The sequence below is a fragment of the Strongylocentrotus purpuratus genome, unplaced genomic scaffold (assembly GCF_000002235.5).
Source record: "Strongylocentrotus purpuratus isolate Spur 01 unplaced genomic scaffold, Spur_5.0 spur5_scaffold_3, whole genome shotgun sequence".
Classification (NCBI taxonomy): Eukaryota; Metazoa; Echinodermata; class Echinoidea; order Camarodonta; family Strongylocentrotidae; genus Strongylocentrotus; species Strongylocentrotus purpuratus.
In genome coordinates, this window is record NW_022145609.1 from 9,999,399 (window position 1) to 10,021,549 (window position 22,151).

At 37.8% G+C, this 22,151-nt stretch overlaps 1 protein-coding gene across 1 annotated transcript; it reads right to left on the reverse strand.

Moving 5' to 3' along the window:
- Positions 1–540: 540 nt before the first annotated feature.
- Positions 541–21,603, reverse strand: LOC752140 (excitatory amino acid transporter 1-like). Its single transcript, XM_030996559.1, has 8 exons — positions 21,150–21,603; positions 20,345–20,595; positions 12,331–12,373; positions 5,933–6,228; positions 4,536–4,769; positions 2,442–2,636; positions 1,277–1,411; positions 541–744 (listed from the first exon to the last, which is right to left on the reverse strand). The coding sequence occupies exons 1-8, from the start codon at positions 21,390–21,392 to the stop codon at positions 555–557; spliced, it is 1,587 nt and encodes a 528-aa protein (XP_030852419.1). The 5' UTR covers positions 21,393–21,603; the 3' UTR covers positions 541–554.
- Between the last annotated feature and the right edge of the window lie 548 nt (positions 21,604–22,151).

The following is a 22,151-nucleotide window of genomic DNA, read 5'->3' on the forward strand; positions in this document are numbered from 1 at the left end:
ACTAGTACTTATGGGACTGGGACTTATTCCATTTATATTAAATCCTAATTTACCAAAATACATATAACATGAAGACGTAACAGAAAAATTGTATTTACAAAGTTTGCGTCTCGTATGACCAACTGTTTGAAAAATGATAGTGGTAATTCTTTTGCTCGACTGGATTTCACATTCCTCCAGTTCCAAATGTTTTTTGATATAATTGTGAACTTATTTTATCACTTTATTTCATCTTACTATATTCTTACGTAAGATTTATAAAATATATATTCATTTATTCAAGGAAGACGGTGAGCTGATTTTGAAGGATTACAAAACAAATTTGTTTCATTTATCTTTATCATTATCATCATCATCATTATCATTGTTATTATTACTATTCCTATCATTGTTTTTTTTTTTTTTGGGGGCGGGGGGGCGGGGGTTAGGGGTAGATTGCCAGAAGTTTAAATCAAGTTTGCTTTTGTTTAGGGTAAAATCTCTGATTTCGTTTTCATCAACTAAAATAGTGACTTATTCTGAATCCGGATACGAAGACCGATAACGATGTCGCTTTACAAGCGTGTATCATCCCCAGAGATGTTACCGTCCATCTGGTCGAAGGGGACCTTCTTCTCGTCTTTGTAACCGTTGGTCAGCGCCTTCTCCTGGTCAATGCGGTCGAAGTCCTGTTTGGTGAAATGGTATATGATGCCACAACCGAACGAGTCGCCCTCTACGTTTACGGTGGTACGAACTCGGTCCCTGGGAAAAGGTCAAAAAACGTCATGATGACATCCCTCGAATCGTTAATTTTCACCAATAGATAGATTTGATGTATTCAATTTGTTAAACAGCGCGTTGAATCATAAGAATAGAAAATGGATTGCAAGAGCTCATAATAATGTTGGTATGTGAAACACTAATGTGAAAACCCAAACAGAAACACATAACAGTAAATCTCTTATCTAGAACCTTCGAGAAAATGTCAAATTGATTTCTATGTTTCTGTTGCTTTCGTTGTTTCAACTACTTGGTCTCATATTTCATGAACCTTCCTAAATTCTATAATCGAAATAAACAAATTAGTAAGTTAAAACTATCCTTGATACTATGGATTTTACAATGACCAAGGCTTTATAATTTGTATGCCTCATCTAAAGAAATTCTGAGGAGAGTGAGACTGTGTACTCCGACGTTTCTAGATGAAGGCATCAATGAAAGGAACAGTGCCCTTCTTATAACTTTTCATCCTCGCCAAACAGGGATCATTTTTATTTTGAATTACGAAACTTACAAGAACCAATCAATGACGAGGATGAGAGTGATGTCATCGGCTGGCAGACCCACAGCGTTGAGTACAATCACCAAGGTTACCAGACCAGCTTGTGGCACGCCTGCTGCTCCAACACTAGCCAGTGTAGCTGTGATGCTGGGAGGTAAAAAATAAACGGAGAGAAACTCATGATGAAGGGGTTCGAATCGTTACATATTTAAAGGGCACTTGAACATGGCATTGATACCCAATCTACCTGTGGATGTTGACATTCTAAGTGTGAAAAGGGTTATAATTTGGTTCTTCGGTCAACTAAAGGCCCGGTCACACAGCCTTTCGCGTCTGTATCGCGGGTAAAATTTCGCGATTTTTTTTTTGCCCGCGGTTGCCCGTGGTGGAAAATGTGCAAAATTGGCTTACCCGCGGTTTACCCGTGGTATGCCCGCGGAACAGACGCCGGCGACTGTTCCGCGTCCTTATCGCGGGTGAAGCGCGGCGGTACCGCGGCCTACCACGCTTACACGCGGTACACACGCTAATGCACGTGATAACAACGCGGTACAGACGCGGAACAAACGTGCTATGACCGTGCTCCACCCGCGATTACCCGCTAAAATTTCACGTCCAATTCCGCGTGTAACCACGTCTTAACCGCGGCCGTAGCACGTCCTAGCACGATCGTTCCGCGTCTGTACCGCGTCTTTACCGCGTGTGTACCACGTGTACCCACGTGTACCGCCCGCGATTACCCGCGGTCTAAATTTTTGGGCAGCCCAAAACTTTTTCGCGCGGCCAACCGCGTGTGAATTTCTTACCGCGTGTAACGACGGGTAAAGTACGGCTGTATCGCGTCTTTATCGCGACCTCAAAGCGTCCAACAGCGTCTGCTTCACGGGCAGAAATTTTTGGCCGTGATTCGGCCGCGATACGCCCGTGGAGGGCTGTGTGACCGGGCCTTAAGGAAGAGATTAAACGAAGCTAGATAGGTTTAACTTTGGCACAGAAAGATTTTTTAAACCCTGAAATCAATTTTTTAAAAAACATCCAAAGAGATTTTTATGATTGGTAGCTCTTGTAACTGTCGTGTATGTGAGTACAGTTTTCTAAAACAAATCACAACTAAAACGTGAAAAGTCGTGGTATTTTTTGTTTTTACTCGAGCAAAGAATAATTTGCCTTGTTGTACCTGATGACGATGACGTCGACGGCGTCGAGGTCGAAGTCATTGACCTGGGCGATGAAGATAGCGGCCACGGCTTCGTAGAGGGCAGTACCATCCATGTTAATGGTTGCACCGATAGGCAGAACGAAGCGAGTTACTCGTTTGTCAATCTTGTTATTAGTCTCAAGACTGTTGATGGTTATCGGTAGAGTGGCCGAGCTGAAATGAAAACAGATAAAGAAAGGTTATGAACAAGAATACCATTGGTGGGTTTCATCACGTTTAGATATAGGCCTACATGTATACCAAAAAGCCTTTTTTTGCAAAAAAAATCAAAGACCAGTTGTCGATTACTAATATTAAAGATTATCTGTACTATTGTATAGGAGGGATCAGACTACTCTGCAAGATCACTGGACAGGTAGTTATATCATCAACTCAGCTCCCAATTAACATAAGAAAAAGAGGATCATGGTAACCGATTAGGCATTGTTTTCTTTATAGAGGGAACAAGTGGCTACAAGTAGGACAGTGTGGCTTTAAGATATTACAAAAGGCAACCAGTGATAAGCAACGCCCATGAGAAAGAAATATCAATACAGAGAGCAGGCACCTTGCCAACTTACAGAAGAAGACAACAAGTAAAAGACGGAATCTTACTCCTACTGACCCTTCATAATGACTTCTCGTGAATATTAGGGGGGGGGATACATTTTTACGAAATGTCCTGTAACCGACTACCCGAACCGACGCGAAGATCCGGCGGAACGAAGTAAGCCCAATGAAATATTGTGAAGAGCATGCTACTATTCAAGGACGTTCTATTATTGCCATGTTGAACAGAATGTAGTTTAAGGGTAAATGGGACAACCACAAAGCACCGTTATGTTTCGTCGACTTTGTGACGTCACGCTTCGACGAAACTCAATTATTATTTCTTAAGGAACCCGCTGGGCATGATAGCACTCTGACAATAAACACAAAGTTCATTTTGATGAATGACAAGATTAACATAGAATACCAGCCACTTTGAGGAAGAGTTTAAGACAATATTCATAAAGTACTTTGAACTTGATATGATAGACACGTGTTCAAGGCCACATTGCTTGTGACATGAACCATGTTTGTGTAACTTGCACTATTAGTAGGTGTTGACATCATGGTTATAAATATGGTATCAATATTTAAAAAATGCATGTCATTGTTACTACAGCATATTTTGCCTTAGTTACCCGTTTTCTGATTCGATTTGATTTGATTTGATGTGATTGATTTATTTTTCCACTCTATTTCCACTTTATTTATCAAAAATTAAAATTATATATATATATATATAAACCATAGAGTATTGCAATAGAACAAATGAATTATACAAATAACGAATACTGATAATCATCAACGAAAAAAACTAAGCTTACAGAGTACATTTAAGTTCGAGAATAAGACAACAAATGTCTGTGCTAACCATCCCAAGAACTCCGTTTTCTTGGTTGCTACGCAAGCTGCGTTAAACAGTCTAAAACAGACGCAAACACTTCTATTTCGATTATCATTTCATTCCATTTTATACTTTCTCAGAATATCCATGTCAGTTTTCATTTACCTGCATACATGAATTGGTTGACAAATTACTCCACACGACAGGAATGTCTTAATGTATATGAATCTATGTCACATTAATGCACGTGATTACGTGCATTATGTTTGAAAAGATGATAATTTTTATTATAGAAATTAATAAATCAATTATCCAATCAATTATGATTACCAGGGGGTGTTTCACAAAGTCTTTTTTCAAAGATAAATGACAAAGTCAGTGACAAATCTGCTGATAACCAATCAGAAGCAAGGATTTCACTAGCTTATAACAAAATCTGTCATTTGTCACTGATGCAAGTTTTGTGAACACCCCCCCCCCCCCCTGAAGTCAATACAGTCAAACCTGCTTTAGTGACTATCTGTCTTCAAAGACCACCTGTTTCCCTTGAAAATTGTTTCTTACTGAAACATGTACTAAAGTAACCTGTCTACAAAGACCAGTTTTTGTGTTTCCCTTGGGCGGTCGCTGTAGACAGGTTTGACTGTATTATCGTTAGAGTGAAAGCCCTGGGGGATTACCTTGAGGCGGTGGCGAAAGCCGTCACCATGGCAGGGGCCACGCCCTTGATGAAGACGAAGGGGTTGGAGCGGGTGAAGACGAGGTAGAGGAGGGGTAGGATGATGAACCCGTGGATGAGGAGGCCTAAGATGACGGTGGCCGAGTACATCCCGATCTGCTCGAACACCAGGGCCCAATCGTCCATGCTGAGGATCTTCCCCAAGACCAGGAAGAACACACCCACAGGGGATAGCCTAGCGAAAGAAGAGAGAGAGAGAGAGAGCAAAAAACATATTCCAAGAATGATTATTAAAGAGAAGGTTACGTTCTGGGAACAGGTGAAAAATAATTTGTAAGCGTTATCATTGTATTATGCAAGTGTAGAAGAACATCAGATAAAAAAATGTTTCCCGAAAAGCATGGCTCTTCAAATGCCTTAATATTCTAAATATGGCATGAAACATCATAAACATTGGGACGGATTTGTATGCCCCATTTTCGTGTAGTCCCATATACACCTTTCTGTGTACAGTGCTTGTAACTTTACCAAAACTGGGCCAAATTTCTCATCATTTTGATGACTTTAGAACCTTGCAGTACATACCAATACTTATATGCTGGATGATGAACATTTTCTGATCGACTTCACAACGTTTCTTTCTCAATACAATCGCATGACCAGAATTCAACTTAATCTTTAAACTGTAGAGGTTATTTTTGAACTCAATATTTACACGCGTATTGGTTATCAACATTTTTAATCAATACATTATACCTAAAGAACTAGCCTTACTACAATAACCATCAAAGGTAACCCTATATGACACGATCACAAAGACTTTCAAGAAACCAACTCAAGGTCAAGTCTATTGTACATCACTAACAGATCATTTTCGGATTGCATAGTATGATATTGTAATGTTTGCACATTTCGATAGGCGAAGCGCAAGGCTTTAAATCTCAATAGTCTAATTTTCCGAAAGCCTTGGCGATCGTGTTTTGTGTCTATAGAACACATGGAGTCTGCAACACCGTTAACATGTAGCTTAATTGAAATCCAAGCCCTAATCTCCTTTCTTTGATCGAAACCCAAGCACTAATCTCTTACTTTGATCGAAACCCAAGCCCTAATCTCCTTTATTTAATCGAAACCCAATTCCAAACCCCTTTTCTTTAAAGCCCCACTGCACTACTTATAGCTACTTGCGCCCTCTACAATGCCTAAGCGGTGATCGCTGGTCCCCCATGGTCCCTTTTTTCTTAAGTTAATTGAAAGCTGATTTGATGAGATAACCGCCTGTCAGTGACCATGCAGGGAGGTCTAATCCCTCCTGGCCAAACTAGTGCAGATATGCATTAATTAAATAAATCCCAGAGCAATTTGTCGGACCACTTTTCATCACCGATTTTAACTTACCAGATGATGAAGCCGACCATGACCATGATGCATTCCATGATGGACTCGACGACGGCCTTGAAGGCTTCCCCCTTCTCACCCAGGCGGCCCAGAACGGCGCCGAAGACGCAGGAGAAAATGACCAGGCCGAGGATGTTGGACTTGAACTCGTAGCCACCTTGCGAGACGGTGATTGTCATCGGGCCCATCATGGTAGAGTTCATCATCGAGTCCGTCGCCATCATGTCCGTGCTGTTCATCATCATCGGCATCGTCGTCATCGGCTCGACGATCTGTGTGACCTGCCGTGTCTTGTACTAAAACGGTTAGAGGAAGATATTAGATTAAGTATTGATATAGCATGGTCCTTTTGAGAATGTGGCACATGCTCCGGTAGAAATAATTATTGCTCCACGATACACTAACCGAATTCTTTAATTCAACGTTGAACTAAACGGTAACCCTAACTCTATACCATGCTAATCCTAGACCTATCCAAAAACCCATTTGCAACCCTAGCCCTAACCATAAACCTGCATATCAATTGTCATAGGAGCATAATAATGTCGGAGCATGACAGCTGAGCATGTCAATTTGACAGGCCTACATTCAAATAATGTGATCAATCTCATATTTGGTGAGATTTTATAACTATAGGAGTATTGCTAATAACGAAAACGGGGACGACAGAGTAAATTTAGTGATAGTTTCTACTAGTAAGCGAAATGAAGAGCAATACAAAAAGCCTCAAGAATTTGAAATATCCCCCCCCTCCCCGCCCCCCCCCCCCCCCCCCCACGATGCTAGAAAGGCATGTGACAGAAGAGATTTTCCAGGTTTATTTCAGCTGCTTCTTTCCCAACTTTTCAAAATGATCATTTGCAGCAGAAACTGCCTTATTTTGCGTAATTCTTTTTGGCTTATGTCTGGTTGAAATTAATATTTCCTTGACCCTTGTTATAGCCCCTCCCCCTCCCCCGAATACACCATTTCATTTCTTATTTCGTAGAAGAATAAAATGATGAAGCAATTACATACAATCATACACATAAACATAGTAATGATGCACATAAAGAGGGAAATATAATTGTGAGAGAAGAGAAGAGAAAGAGATAGAGAGAGAGAGAGAGAGAGAGAGAGAGAGAGAGAGAGAGAGAGCGCGCGAGAGAGAGAGAGAGAGAGAGCGCGCGCGAGAGAGAGAGAGAGAGAGAGATAGAGAGAGAGAGAGCGAGAGAGAGAGAGAGAGAGAGAGAGAGGGAGAGAGAGAGAGAGACTAATTATGGTTACTGATCTCTTTTATATGCAGCTGTGCAGGTACCCTCGATAAAATGAACCACAGCTGTAATTCCTAGTTAATTATCGCTTAAATTAACACATTTCCTGCCTTAATCACTTTCCGACTCAACACACTCGATTTAACAAATCCATTGCAGTACCCCGATATTAGCGCATTGTCATTGACCATTTTAGATTAAAGACGGAATAAATCATAAGCATTTTTGAACTCCCTGTTTGATCATGAATTACCCAGTAATCCTAACATACTAATCCCTATGGGAGTTTACCGGGTCAATATTTTTTGGATGCTAAATGCGAATCAAATTCGCACCCGGTCCGTCAGTATTTAATTAATTACGCATCTTGAATTGTTTCGTCTTGTGCGTTTCCTGTGTATTACAGCTTGTTTTGATTAGATTATCAACTAATTTGGACACAAAGCCTTTGTCTTTGTACAAATTCAACCCTTTTGTCATCCATCATTATAGGCAAGGCTATATTTTAAAATTATGAATGACTTGATTCTTGACATTGATATTAATATGGACATTTCATCATGTATCATTGTAGAAAGCTATGTTTTCGTTATTAATGTCTTATAGATTTACAAAAATTTCTAAACAGTGTTAATAAGGTTAAAAATATAAGCGGTGTTATTAACAGAAATCCTAATTGTAGTTATTTCAAGAATTGCCAGCTGTCGGAAGGAAACAAGATGGAAATTAGTATGTATTTTGGAGGACTATTGGATTACAGATAACTAATATGGATGCATTATAGTTATTTTTTTCTTTCTTCAAGACAATTAATTATAAATTGCGTCTCACGGTCTGATGAAATCTAACAGAAATGTATGGCTTTGTTCTGATCATGCATTAAAAAAAAATTATCATCATTTTCGTTTTAAAGATCATTTCATTCAGCGTTAAATTTAAAAATACAAATTCGTGTGCAGTAGCCTCATTCAATTTTTGGCATTTGATACGGTAAATAGAAAGTACTGATTGTTACCATTAATCAATGCTTCTATAAATAGAATATTAAATGCATGTTAATTGGCGGATTCAGAAGGCACAAGCCCTTGGCTAAAATTTACAAATGCTGCATGCTTCTTCTACATCATCTCCTCCTCCTCCTCCTTATTGTTCATGTTTTTGTTCTTCTTTTTCTCATACTTCTTCTTCCCGTCCTTGTTCTTGTTCTTCTTGTTGTTGTTATTCTTCTTCTCCTACTTCTTCTTCTACTACTTTTTTTCTTCTTGTTCTTGTTCTCGATCTTCTTCCTCGTCTTCTTCTCCTTGTTCTTGTCGTTCTTGTTCTTCTTCTTGATCTTGTTATTGTTCTTCCTCTTTTTCTTTTTCTTCTTTTTCTTTTCTTTTCTTCTTCTTCTTCTGGGGTCACTTTACAGGCCCAGATCAGTGCACAACGCAGGACCAGTGACCTGTTTCACAAATCCTTTTTTCAATGACACATGACAAAAATCAATGACAAATCTGCTGATAACCAATCAGAAGCAAGGATTTCACTAGCTTATATAACAAGAGCTGTCATTTGTCACTGGTGACAAGTTTTGTGAAATGGGGCCCTGGTGTTTGGGTTGAACCTTTCCAGGCACTTTCAACCAAGTTAATTAATGCGGTCGTCAAAGGAACTTTAATTAGGATTAGGATCACACCACACTGCCTTCCGAGTAGGCTGAGAGGGTAGCCTGCAGGGGAAACATTAGGGGCTTTTCGTTTGTGTGGACCAGGACGGCGTTCACGTCCTCTAACGATGCAAATTGACGTCAGACACCCGTCCTGTTCACTACCTTATAACCCTTTTCGTTTTAAGTTGACACACGTTCTCTACACGATGACGTAATGGCCCCGCACGCGCTTATTCATTTTCTCCTTCTTTCACTTCTTATTTTGTTCTTCGTTTATTATTCTATTATACTCTCTCTATTTTACTTATGATATTCTTTGTTTTTCCTTCTTCCATCTTCTCTTCTATCTTTCCATTGTCTATTCTTTATCATTTTCTCTTTCTGTCTTTCCTAATGTTATTGTTGTTGTTATCATTCTATCATTTTTCTTTCTATCTTTCCTCATATTATTCTTTGTTTCTTCCTTCTATCATCTTCTCCTAAGTTATTCTTTGTTTTTATCATTCTATCACTTTCTCTTTTTGTATTTCCTTACGTTATTCTTTGATTTTTCCTTCTTTCACCTTCTCTTTCTGTCTTTCCTTATGTTATTCTTTGTTTTTTCCTTCTTTCACTTTCTCTTCAGTCTTTCCTTATGTTATTCTTTGTTTTTTCCCTTCTTTCACCTTCTCTTTCTGTCTTTCCTTATGTTATTCTTTGTTTTTTTCCTTCTTTCACCTTCTCTTTCTGTCTTTCCTTATGTTATTCTTTGTTTTTTCCCTTCTTTCACCTTCTCTTTCTGTCTTTCCTTATGTTATTCTTTGTTTTTTTCCTTCTTTCACCTTCTCTTTCTGTCTTTCCTTATGTTATTCTTTGTTTTTTTCCTTCTTTCACCTTCTCTTTCTGTCTTTCCTTATGTTATTCTTTGTTTTTTCCTTCTTTCACCTTCTCTTTCTGTCTTTCCTTATGTTATTCTTTGTTTTTTTCCTTCTTTCACCTTCTCTTCAGTCTTTCCTTATGTTACTCTTTGTTTTTTCCCTTCTTTCACCTTCTCTTTCTGTCTTTCCTTATGTTATTCTTTGTTTTTTCCCTCTTTCACCTTCTCTTTCTGTCTTTCCTTATGTTATTCTTTGTTTTTTCCTTCTTTCACTTTCTCTTCAGTCTTTCCTTATGTTATTCTTTGTTTTTTCCTTCTTTCACCTTCTCTTTCTGTCTTTCCTTATGTTATTCTTTGTTTTTTCCTTCTTTCATCTTCTCTTTCTGTCTTTCCTTATGTTATTTTTCGTTTCTTCCTTCTTTCATCTTCTCTAATGTTATTCTTTGTTTTTTCCTTCTGTCACCTTCTCTTTCTGTCTTTCCTTATGTTATTCTTTGTTTTTTCCTTCTTTCACCTTTTCTTTCTGTCTTTCCTTATGTTATTCTTTTTTTTTTTCCTTCCTTCACTTTCTCTTTCTGTCTTTCCTTATGTTATTCTTTGTTTTTCCCTTCTCTCACCTTCTCTTTCTGTCTTTCCTTATGTTATTCTTTGTTTTTTTTTCCTTCTTTCACCTTCTCTTTCTGTCTTTTCTTATGTTATTCTTTGTTTTTTCCTTCTTTTACCTTCTCTTTCTGTCTTTCCTTATGTTATTTTTTGTTTTTTCCTTCTGTCACCTTCTCTTTCTGCCTTTCCTTATGTTATTCTTTGTTTTTTCCTTCTTACACTTTCTCTTCAGTCTTTCCTTATGTTATTCTTTGTTTTTTCCCTTCTTTCACCTTCTCTTTCTGTCTTCCCTTATGTTAGCCTTTGTTTTTTCCTTCTATCATCTTCTCTTATGTTATTCTTTGTTTTTATCATTCTATCACACTTTTTTTCTGTCTTTCCTTATGTTATTCTTTGTTTTTTTAATCATTCTATCAATTTCTCTTTCTGTTTTTACTTTCTGATTTACGCTGCGATGTAGCAAGATGACGTCATTTTGACGACGGGTCACTAGTTTTCTGACGAACCTCAAATCATCGATGAACGGGTTCGCAAATGTGGCCTGACGACGCCAGACGACCCGACGCATGCGCAGATCGCGGAAATGACGTCACATATTAGACGTCGACTATGTCAACGTGACAAACGAAAACCCCCTATTAGCCCGCTCATTACAAGTCGATGTTCAGTATTTAAACAAATCTCTGTCATTTGCCGGGAGTGGTTCAAGTTTTTTTTAAATCGCTTTGATTTTTAAAAAGATTTCTGGGTTAAAGAGTCAAATATTCGTTGGCAATCAATACGAAGTCTCAACAATTGCGTTTCGAGATTATATCCCTCTAAACAAAATTTGTTCTTATGCATTTGCTCTGGACCATTTCTCACGTTCCTGACAGTCCCAGCTCTGAGCCTTTGCTTTCTTTTCAAACTTGTTAAACTCTAATTTTACCATGTTCTTCTTATAGGGAATCGTTGCCAATAATTTGCCATGAAATTTCAAAAAAGAAATATAAATCTTATGTGCTGTGCAATAAACGAGGTCATGCATGTACATTTTCTTTCTTTTGTTATGTATCTTTCTCTCTCTCTCTCTCTCTCTCTCTCTCTCTCTCTCTCTCTCTCTCTCTCTCTCTCTCTCTTTCTTTCTCTCCTCCATGATTTTCCTTATATTATTTTACACTGGGATTGCCCCAGATAAGCCTTTATTTGTGGGTGACCCCCCACATTCAGGTATAGTTCTTACCGTTTCTTCTTTTCGTTTGTTCTTTTGATGTTCAATTGTTGAATATTTTTGATATACATTGTTTGTTTCTCTGTAATTGGTTTATCATGTATTTTGTATACATTATATTGCATTTTCTTGTTCTTAACTTTGAATGTGGAAATTAAAAAATGAAATAAAATGAAATGAATTAATTTACCAAACTTCTAATGCAGAGTTATATCATCTGTTAAATGTATGTGGAACTAGGTAGGATAAATTGCTAGCTCATGAATAGAGGCTACAAATGCAAAACTCAAAAGAATTTTTCGCTAAATATAAATCATCCTTGGAACTTGTCCCAAACATGGTGAAAACATCAGCATTGAACCCCGTTGTGGTTCCCCAGTGAAGAATAGACCTATGATTGGAACAGAATAAACAAATCTACTTGTCTATTCAAACAGTCGATACAATACATTTTTTTACGATTGGAAAGATTTATCAACATCGTCCGGATTCTGTTGTTATCATGGTATTATGGTCATTAAGTTCCACGGTTGGATTCCCTCGGTCAGGTGGCCTTAGAATTCGCGCCATTTTCCCAGCACCGGGTCTCACGCATCTGGCAAGTTGGTTTAACATAATCCTACTTCGTGATATCCAAAATTTGAATTTATGATTTCAAGAATTCGATTCTTGATATCAAGGAATGGCTTCCTGTAGTTAACGAATGAGAATTATTTATATCAAGAAATGACTTATCATAAATTGTAATTAACCAAAAGTAAATGAATGTAATCTAGCTTGGTAATTAAACTTTTTAGTTAATGAATTAGTATATTAATTACTTACGGTTCTGAAGGTGGCCTCGATAATGTTTGGAGGAAACATCATTCTGTTGAAGGAAAGCAGAATACCAAAGTAAATTTATTAGAATTTAACATGAATAGCTATTATTTACTGGAGTTCGGAACAATTTAACCTCGTGTACATGGTTCATTAGTTCATGTATCAATACGGAGCAATACGCTTTTGAAGGTGGCCTAGATAATATTTGGAGGAAACATCATACTGTAAAAGGAAGCAGAATACCAGCGTAAAACTATTACAATTTAACATGAATAGATAGCATTATACTGGAGTCCGAAACTAATTAACCTCATGAATATAGTTCAATTGTTCATGTATCAATATGTATCAATACGGAGCAATCCGGTTCTGAAAATGGCCTCGATAATTTTTGGAGGAAACATCATTCTGTTAAAGGAAGCAGAATACCAAAGCAAATTTATTAGAATTTAACATTAATATATATCACATACTGGAGTCCAAAACAATTCATTTTAGGTTCGATAGTTCATGGTTAGGGTTCATGTTTTAATACGGAGCATAATAGTGGTGGAGGCTCTTGACTCTCATATGAAAGGTCCCGGGTTCGATCTTTGATTGGTGCTTACATCCTTGGACAAGGTGTTTCATTCACATTTTCCCTTCTCGACATTTAAGTTTTAAGTTTATTTTTCCACATTTTACAAAAAATATAGACAGACATATAAAGTCGAAATGATATGTATACATGATATGAGCACGTCTCAACGATACTCAATTCATATGATAGATTAAGTAGAATGTGACGCCTATTGGAAAGCAGTGCTGGTATATTATAGGTTCCTGATAAAATCGACATTGTAGATGAAAAACCGTAGAAGTAGAGAAAGACGTAATTTAGAAGGGAGAATTTAAAACACAATGGAATAAGGAAATTTGTATACAAATTTATAAATCGGTATATTCATAAATGGGTACTTGGCAATGACAGGGTAATGATTATCGCATCTGTATCTGTATCTGTATTAATACAGAAGAAGCTACCCGGGGTAAATGAGATAATTGAATTCATAGTTAAAACAAATATATAGGCATATAACAACATGTTAAATTGCAGTTGGAACATAATTATAGCGTATAGCGGTGGTGAGATACTAGTCTCGTTGAGTACAAATTATGTACGGCACAATGCCAAGAAAAAAAGGAAATCTCGATAACAAAAGAAGAAGAAATAACAATGCTATATGTATCAGTGTTCACGGCCAAGGCCTTGAGGGGCCCTAAAGGGCAATTCCGATGTTTTGTTTATTTTATTTTTCTATACACCTGTATTAAATTTTTCCTTTATGTTACGATACGTTACAGTTATGGTGATTTTGCACATATTCCATGAGGATTCAAGCCAAGTTTTACACTCCAGAGAAGAAAAGTGACACTTATGTTAGATTTATATGTACAAAACGGATGAAGAAAAGTGAGGAGCTGACGTCATCAACTTGCTAATTTGCATACAGCTAATGTGATACATAGCACTGTTTCATTATGCTTAAGTTTAAAATTCCATTACTTTCTTATTTTTTATCCGATTTTGATAAAACTTTCCGTTTTGTTTTTAAAGTTTCCCTCTTTGTCAACTTGCAAAACGGGAAGGACTATTCACAATGTATATATGTTTTATGGCTTGGTCTTTGATTCGTTAGCATTGAGGTTTGGGCCTCGTCTACAACACAACTGTGTATCATGCCTTTTTTTATTGTGTTATATTCCATGCGTAATACAAAATGCAAACAAAACACATTTTTAAGTCAGTGCATATATTTATCTTCACAGTGGGAATTATTTCTCCCCTTTTCATTACTTTGTCATATTTGTATTATTTATGCGATTACAAGGACGTAAGTCAATGAAGTGAAACAATTACAAATGAATTTTAGACATGATACTGTGACTTTTCAACCTCCTGCTATTTTTGTTTGAACTGTTGAAAAGGATCGTGGTTTAAAGATTAAAGATTATGTAAAGCGAATAACATGAATATAGCGCTGAATTCTGGCAATGCTGGACTAATAATATTATTTTGAGAGAGAGATAGAGAGAGAGAGAGAGAGAGAGAGAGAGAGAGAGAGAGAGAGAGAGAGAGAGAGAGAGAGAGTGGAAGCGATAGGGAAAGGCTGTTTGTGTATACGACATAAGAATGGATTGTGTTTATTGGAAAGATCAAAATGATATAAATTTTGCTGAAAATCACTTGCCCTGCACACAGAAATGGGCATATGGGACTAAACACACACATTTGGACCAGATTTTGTCAGCTATTTCGTGTTATATTCCGACTATGGGGGCATTTTAAGAACAATCCGTCTCAGCAGACATCAATATATGTACTTCTAAACTGACACGAATCTCACAATTATTTGTCATCTTTTCCAAAACTCAACCTTCCCTGCCTACCCGGACGTGCAGATACAGTAGAGTTTACTGTGGTTTTTAAAATAAGATAAATCAATTTGAACAGAGAGTGACATGTTGATAAATGGTGGGAGTATTCTTTTCTTCTAATGTTTGTAAGATTGAATAAATATTTGATTCTACTACTACTCGACTCCAAGTTCCTTTTGTGATGCACAAGGGTGCTGAATAGAAACTGGTTATGGTGATCAGACGTCATTGTTTGAGGAGAAGGTTTTCCCCCTGCATGCGCAGACATTCTGAGTGCCAGAGTACAGTGCCTGGGAAACCATTTTTTTGTGACGTATATTATTGCTATTATCACTTCCTCGCCTTTAACAGTCATAACAATCTCATAACGTTTCTCAGTAGAATCGCACTTCCGCGTTTTAGGCGATTTACTGACTTTTTTCTAGTCTTTTTCTCTCTCAGGAGTTTTAATAATTAGGCCAGAGACACGATCATTACATATCCCTTATTGGGTCTGCCAAACCATCTGTGAGTATTGAGAAGTGCAGTGATAACAACACTCAAAATTAACATGATTTGTCTTTATTACAACAGCGACATATAATGTTCAATTGGCTTGCCATGTCTGCTGAAATATATTCGATAAAAGTGAAATTTATCATCAACTATCCAAGTTGTTTAAATACATTTTTTTCACATACTTTTATTTTTTAAAGACCAAACCTTCACAATCTCATGCAGTATGCACATATTAACATGGCTATCTCAATAAACAGAAGTTTTTCTTAACGTTTGTCATTTATTGCCCATACTTCTGCTTATTGTAAAAAAACTCACCTGCTTCTCATAAACATCTTTTCACGACTTACGAATTGTAAAAAAAAAAATCTAAAGATGTGAGAACATTTTGATAGATACTAGACTTTGATCTTTATTTATTGCTTCATCACGATACACAATAATAGAAGCAGTCGATCTGGGGCGTATAATGCACGCGGGAACAGCAACCAGTGTTTTGAAATTATGTGAGAAAAGTAAATAATATAGCATTCGATTGTAAGGTATAATGCACAAAGTTGGGGGCATTTCATTGCGGTACAGACAGCTAAAAGTCCCGTACAAATGGTGACGAGATACAATTGAAATGGACGAATGCATACAAACTAAGCCATTATTCAATGGAATTTGAGGAGTGCCGTCTCTTTTTCAAAACAAATTCACGAAGTCTGCAAAATAAATTTGAACTTTACTCTTCAATTAAATTTGTCTATGCTCTCCATATGTTTTATTTCTCAAAAGATTTAGTACACGAATTGGAAGGACAAAAAGAAAAAAAGAGTTATCATACGACTTTTTCCTAGAACTGCATTGTATTCATTATCTTGATATTTGTATTTTGTTGGACATGACAATAATGAAATGAAATGAAAAAGTTGTTTACAGTTAAAGATGAATACGATTCCTGATCATGCGATTACATTGTGAGACAAAATGTCTGGAACGATTGGGAAAAAGTACATCGGAGTTGGTGTATGCTGTGAAGTTTTGAAAAGAAAAAAAGCGAAAAGACATGGATCCAATCATACATAATTATATGCGTTTAATATCTGCTGCAAACTTTTGAGATATTTTTTCGTCATTTTGTCAATTTGAGGGTATTTGCAGAACAATCCCTTCTATTAAAGGGGGCATTTAAAGATAATTCCCCCAAAACTGACACACAAAGAACGGGAAAGCTGAGAACAAAACCTTATCTTTGACATTTTAGTGTATCATCCATGCACGAAGTTAATTCGGGCATTTGGTCAATCGTGGTAGCTGAACTTTCAACTGACAGATTCGGGGTTCGAATCTCTGCTCGGTGCCTAAGTACCTAGTACTTTATCTACAGTTTTCTCTTTCCACCCAGGTGTTAAGTAGGTGTACCTGGTAGGATTTTTTCCTTGAAATACACTGCATGTGCGGTGATGAGAGCCGCCGGGGTTTAAGCTGTATGGAACTATTAAAGGTAAAGACTAGTTTTGGAAACGCCCCCTCTCAAAAAGTGAAATGGAAGCTCTTATTACCAATCATTTGAAAGAATATGTTTTGACTAATACGTGATGATACAAATTTAGCCGAGAAGCCGCCTAGTAATTGATATATTTGGTAAATTAGTATATCTATTTGGACCTGATAGATATCGCCCACATGTCGCGTAGTCCCATATACATCTTTCTGTGTACAGCGCTTTTAACTTTACCAAGACTGGACCAAATTTCTTATCATTTTGATGATTCCAGAACCTTACAGTACACACCAATACTTATATGCTAGATGATCAACCTTTTCTGATCGATTCCACAACGTTTCTTTCACAATGCAATCGCATGACTAGAACTGATCTTTATCTTTAATATCCAACCTCTTTGGAAGCGCATAGGCATGTTAATATACCACCACTTGCTATGCGATATACACAACGGTTTAACATTGTACTTGATCTATGCGGTTAATCAAGATTATATTCATGGTAAAGCAGTATAATGAAATGTTTTTTTTTTCTCCCCCCCCCCCCCCCCCCCCCCCCCCCCCCCCCCCCCCCCTCTCCACACACTGATGTCATCTCGCTTTAGATAGAAGTGTTGATTGTTTTATACAATAATTCTAGTAAAGGTAATCAATTTCCTCCAGGTTTCACATCCTTTTTGCTGCAGTTCAAGAGTTCATATCGACCTTCGAATGATCCTTTTATGAAACAGGATGTTTTACAAATGTTTTCAGTTTCATTTAAAGATTTAAATAAAAAGAATCCATAACCACAACCATTGTTGCAGCGATGCTCTTCTTCCTACCAACACGGAAATAGACAATATTCCAAACATTCGACTTCATATCCTTATAGGAAGATACCTCTCTCTCTCTCTCTCTCTCTCTCTCTCTCTGTCTCTCTCTGTCTCTCTCTCTCTCTCTCTGTCTCTCTCTGTCTGTCTCTCTCTCTCTCTCTGTCTCTCTCTCTCTCTCTCTCGAAAAAGTGAGAAAGATTGAGAAAGAGAGAGCGAGGGGGGAGGGGGGACACACAGATGCACATAGAGACAGACAATTTGTAAAAGGCTTCAATATCAGTTTAACATGCAAATAATAACCATTCAAAGGTTCAAAATATCAAAATGAAAGAAGAACAAAATGAAAGACAACTATTGGATTCTCAATGCCAACTTTTGAATTAAAGGGCATGTGTGATTGCAAACCTTGAATATATGATTTGAAAGGTCAAACTACGACAAAAGTGCAATCGTAAAACTATTGGTATTGAATACAAATGCATTCGAAATTCCGTTTGTTTGATGACTTCAAAGCAATGATTAATTCCCTCTTCTTTCATGGATCAAGGGGTACCTATATAGTTAACTCGGCAAGCTCAGCTCTGTTTCACCTGGCCTCGCGTATTGACATTTTCAGAATTTTTGTATTTTATGATTCGTCATTATAAAGAGGAACTTTGGGTTCAAGAATATGGCCTAGTATTGGCTCTTACGAAACGCAATTCTCTTGTTGTTGGTTTTGTTGACAAGATTCACGGGCCAAGGTGCATCATAAACACAATAGTTTTATGATGGTTTAGAACGCTAAATAGACAAACTTATCGCAGGGTGCAGGAACTGTTATTGTTGTTGTTGTTAGATTATGTTTTAAGGCAATTCAGTCAAAATTGACTATTTATGCCTTTGTCTTCTTTTTAAATGCATCATCGATACTTTAAATGCGTTCTGATTGTATCTTATAATTCTATTTACACTGCTTTTTTAGCCTTCAATGAAAGAACGATAGCTGCATGATTTTTTCTTCTTCAAGGTACATCCTTTTCATTGGTAAACGAACCTTATATTGTGCGTCAAAACTCCATCTCAGGATTAAAATACGATTCCGCACTTGTATTGTGAATATGTACAAGACCTTTTGTTTTAATCGAGTTAAAAGTTGAGATCTAATAAACCATTACAATACCCAAAGATTAGCAAATTGATGCCATTAAAATAATAGTAAAAAGCGGCATACATATAAGTTTTATTCGATCATGGGTGTGGACCAATCTTCAGGATGGAGCTAGGGGGGCTTTAAACTTAGTTAAACGCTCCATATTATACGCGGATATTTAAATACTATGGGGGTCCCCTCCGTATCCCTCACCCAATCAACGACGCCCTAGATAAATGACATAGCTACAGGGGGACCGAACGGCGGAAAATGAAATGGGGAAAAGAGGAGTTTGAAATGGAGGAAAGGCAAGGATGATAGTCCTCCCCTAGCACGACCAGTGTGGTCCGCCAATGATTCAGGTGCCCTCTTAAAAGGCTGGGCCTACGTTGCACCAAGTGCCCCCTGATGTTTCACTCAGGCTAAGATAACAACAAGTGTACAACAGCTGACGTCACGTGATGTTTGTAAACGAGTATGAAATTTGAACTACTTGGAAACCTTCCTTTAATGTTATCGTAGTTCTTCGTCCCTTTTCGATGAAATATATTTGACGCATTTCCTTATCATTTCCCCACTTCCTACACATTACGGAGATTCACATAATTATATATGATTTAAAAGTGACACAGGTTCATTTATCATATTTAGTATCATCATTACAGGTTTATTTATAAAGAATAAAGTATTATCATTGGTAGTTTCACTTTTGTTTTACTGGAAGGTCGGACAATTATGATAATAATACCACATTGGCTGTGTACAAGGAAATGCTTATTGATAAAAAAAGGAAAGAAAGGAACTTGAAGCGATGAACAAGTTTCTAAGTGACTAGATGCCCATAAAAGAATACATTTCAAGATAATGTCCCTATAATAAAGTACTTATCATGTATAAACATTGTAAACTGTTGTAACCGTTGCAATTCAGTCTTTGGACTGCGAGAATGGATAATATTCAATAGAATCCTTCAATCAATCAATCAATATAATATGATTGATCTACTTCACTTCACTTTCTCTTCTTCTAGTTTTGTTTTAAAGGTTTCAGCTTTCTATCCATAAAAACGGCCGACGAAGAAGGCACATTAACTCATTCCACAGTCGAAATGAAATATGGAAATGAAATCACTAACTATAATGGGAGGGGGCGGATCCAGGATTATACCAATGAGGGGGCCCAAATACCAAAAATCTCTGACAAGATCCCCTCCCGCAAAACCAATCAATCACACTGTTCAAGTCTACTAAAAAATTGTGGGAACAAATCTGTCCAAAAGGGCACCAAAACACACATTCAGGGGCCGGGTGGGTATGCTTCAGGTATGTCACATTGAGATTTAAAAGTAGTATGGTCGGTTGTGATCTCTTGTGCCATATTTACCAAATCATTTGATTAAGGCTATCAACAGAAAAACAAGAAAAGAAAATGAATTCGGCACTCCCTTATAATACAAGATAGCCAAGACTCTCAAAAATCAACTTCAGGCATTTCAGGATAGTCTTGCTCATTACTTTTGACATGTGCAAACATTGCGATATCGTATCACGCATCATCATAGCATATATACAATGGGGTGTTGAAATGGCCCTCGGATTGTTTCTCGAAAGTCTTTGCGACCACGTTTTATATAGTGAGGATGACGTGATAATGTTTGACTTACCGGAGCAGATCAAGGAAAGCATCGGCCGTGTTGACCTCCTCAACCGGTCCTGCGGTATCGATTTCGTCCTTGCTTCTTCCACGCGCCCCTGGACGAATCGACATCACGAGGATGATCCCGAGAATGACGGCGATGAAGGTGGTCGTGAAGTAGTAGAGGACAGCTCGGAGACCCAGCTTGCCCGAGGCTTGCCTGTCAAGCGACGCCATGCCGGCGATGAGGCTGGTAACGACCAGTGGAATGATCATAACCTGATAAGTGGAACACAAACATACTTTTTCTTTTAACTTCATCGCAAAATAGCAGATTTCATAAATATGAATAATATTTGGAATTGTAAATTTAAAGACGAGGTACTTGAAATAGATAACGGGGAAAATAAACCTAACAAGAACCACGTATTTTGTCTTGTTGCACTCTACCTCGAAGTCCCACTCCCACCCCTCCTCCTCTCCCTCTCTTCACTTTTGACCCCTTCCCTCTTTATGTTTATGTTATATATGTCTCTTTATCTCTCTCTCTCTCTCTTTCTCTATCTCCTCCCCTGTACCTCTACAACCCCTACCCCTCTCTCCTCCCCAAATATAACATGTACCCTCTTTCTCTTTCTTTTCATACCTCCAAACTCTCCGCCCCTTTCTTCTCCTCTCTCATTATCACCCTTTTTACTCATCACTAATTATTTTATGCTCAGGTATTGTCTTATTGTCTCACTTGGTTGTCTCAACGTGGTATAGATGTTAAGTTTAAAAGTATTTTGTTCATATGAAATAGATCTTTGAAAAAGGAAACTGGCTTGCCATACCTTCAGCATGTTGAGGAAGATTGTCCCGGGGAAGCTGATGAACTTGATCTCGTCCGAGGTGAAGTCGCGATCGGATCCGAGCTTGACACCGAACCCGACGGCGCAGCCGAGGATGAGAGAGAGGATCATGAGAATTAGGAGCAGGTTGTTGAACATAAACTGCGTGAACTTCTGACAGAATGATTTGCTCTCCGACCGCGGCATCTCCACTTCGTGGTTAATTCCCATTTCTGTGTCTGCCATTTTGTTAATGTTGGCTTCGCAACTAGAAGATTATCAATTTGCTTGAAGCTCTAGAACCTTCAACAACGAAACTGTGAGTGAAAAAACTTTTCACTATATATTCCGCCACCACAAAGTATGACAGACGACTGGATCTTCCCAGTTTTCTAAGCGTGATGTTTTCGGAGAGCGCTACACTCGACTTGTGGAAGCGAGCAATGAGTTCTAAACTTCTGTTGCGAGAGCGCGAGAGAGACGAATACATAGGCGTACTAGTATTGAATTCACCTTGCGCGCACACATAAAAACTTTCCGAAGATTCTGAAACCTGTTCAGAGTCATTAATTGCGCATGCGCCTCGGTCATGCGTCATGCGAGCGTCGATATTTTCATGCTTTTGTCTGACATCATGTTTTCATACAATAACTAACACATTTTTCCTGATTTGTGGACGTTTAATGAGGCGTCAAGTTAACAATCATGTACCCATATTACAAGGACTGTTTGATCAGAAAGGTGTAATAATTATAGACAATGAGTTCTATGGAATGTACTAAAAATGAATAGTTCATGGGCGAACATCGCTTTATTTGCTCCTTGCCCATAGTTGGGGCGGCGAAAATGGGAGGGGGGACCTTTAGGATTGATTGAATGGATGATTTCTCCCCAATATTTTTTAAATGCTAGTTAAGCAGGATAATAGAGAAATAAAGTGATACATTCATCATAATACGTTTTGTTTGATGTTCTAGAATGCAAAATGCTTTGGATTTCGGATAT

Coding starts and splice junctions, on each gene's coding strand:
- LOC752140 (XM_030996559.1), bottom strand. CDS start 21,392: ATGGCAGACACAGAAATGGGAATTAACCACGAAGTGGAGATGCCGCGG. Junction 20,596..21,149: donor TCTTCCTCAACATGCTGAAG/GTATGGCAAGCC, acceptor TCCACTTATCAG/GTTATGATCATTCCACTGGT. Junction 6,229..12,330: donor TCGAGGCCACCTTCAGAACC/GTAAGTAATTAA, acceptor TAACCGTTTTAG/TACAAGACACGGCAGGTCAC.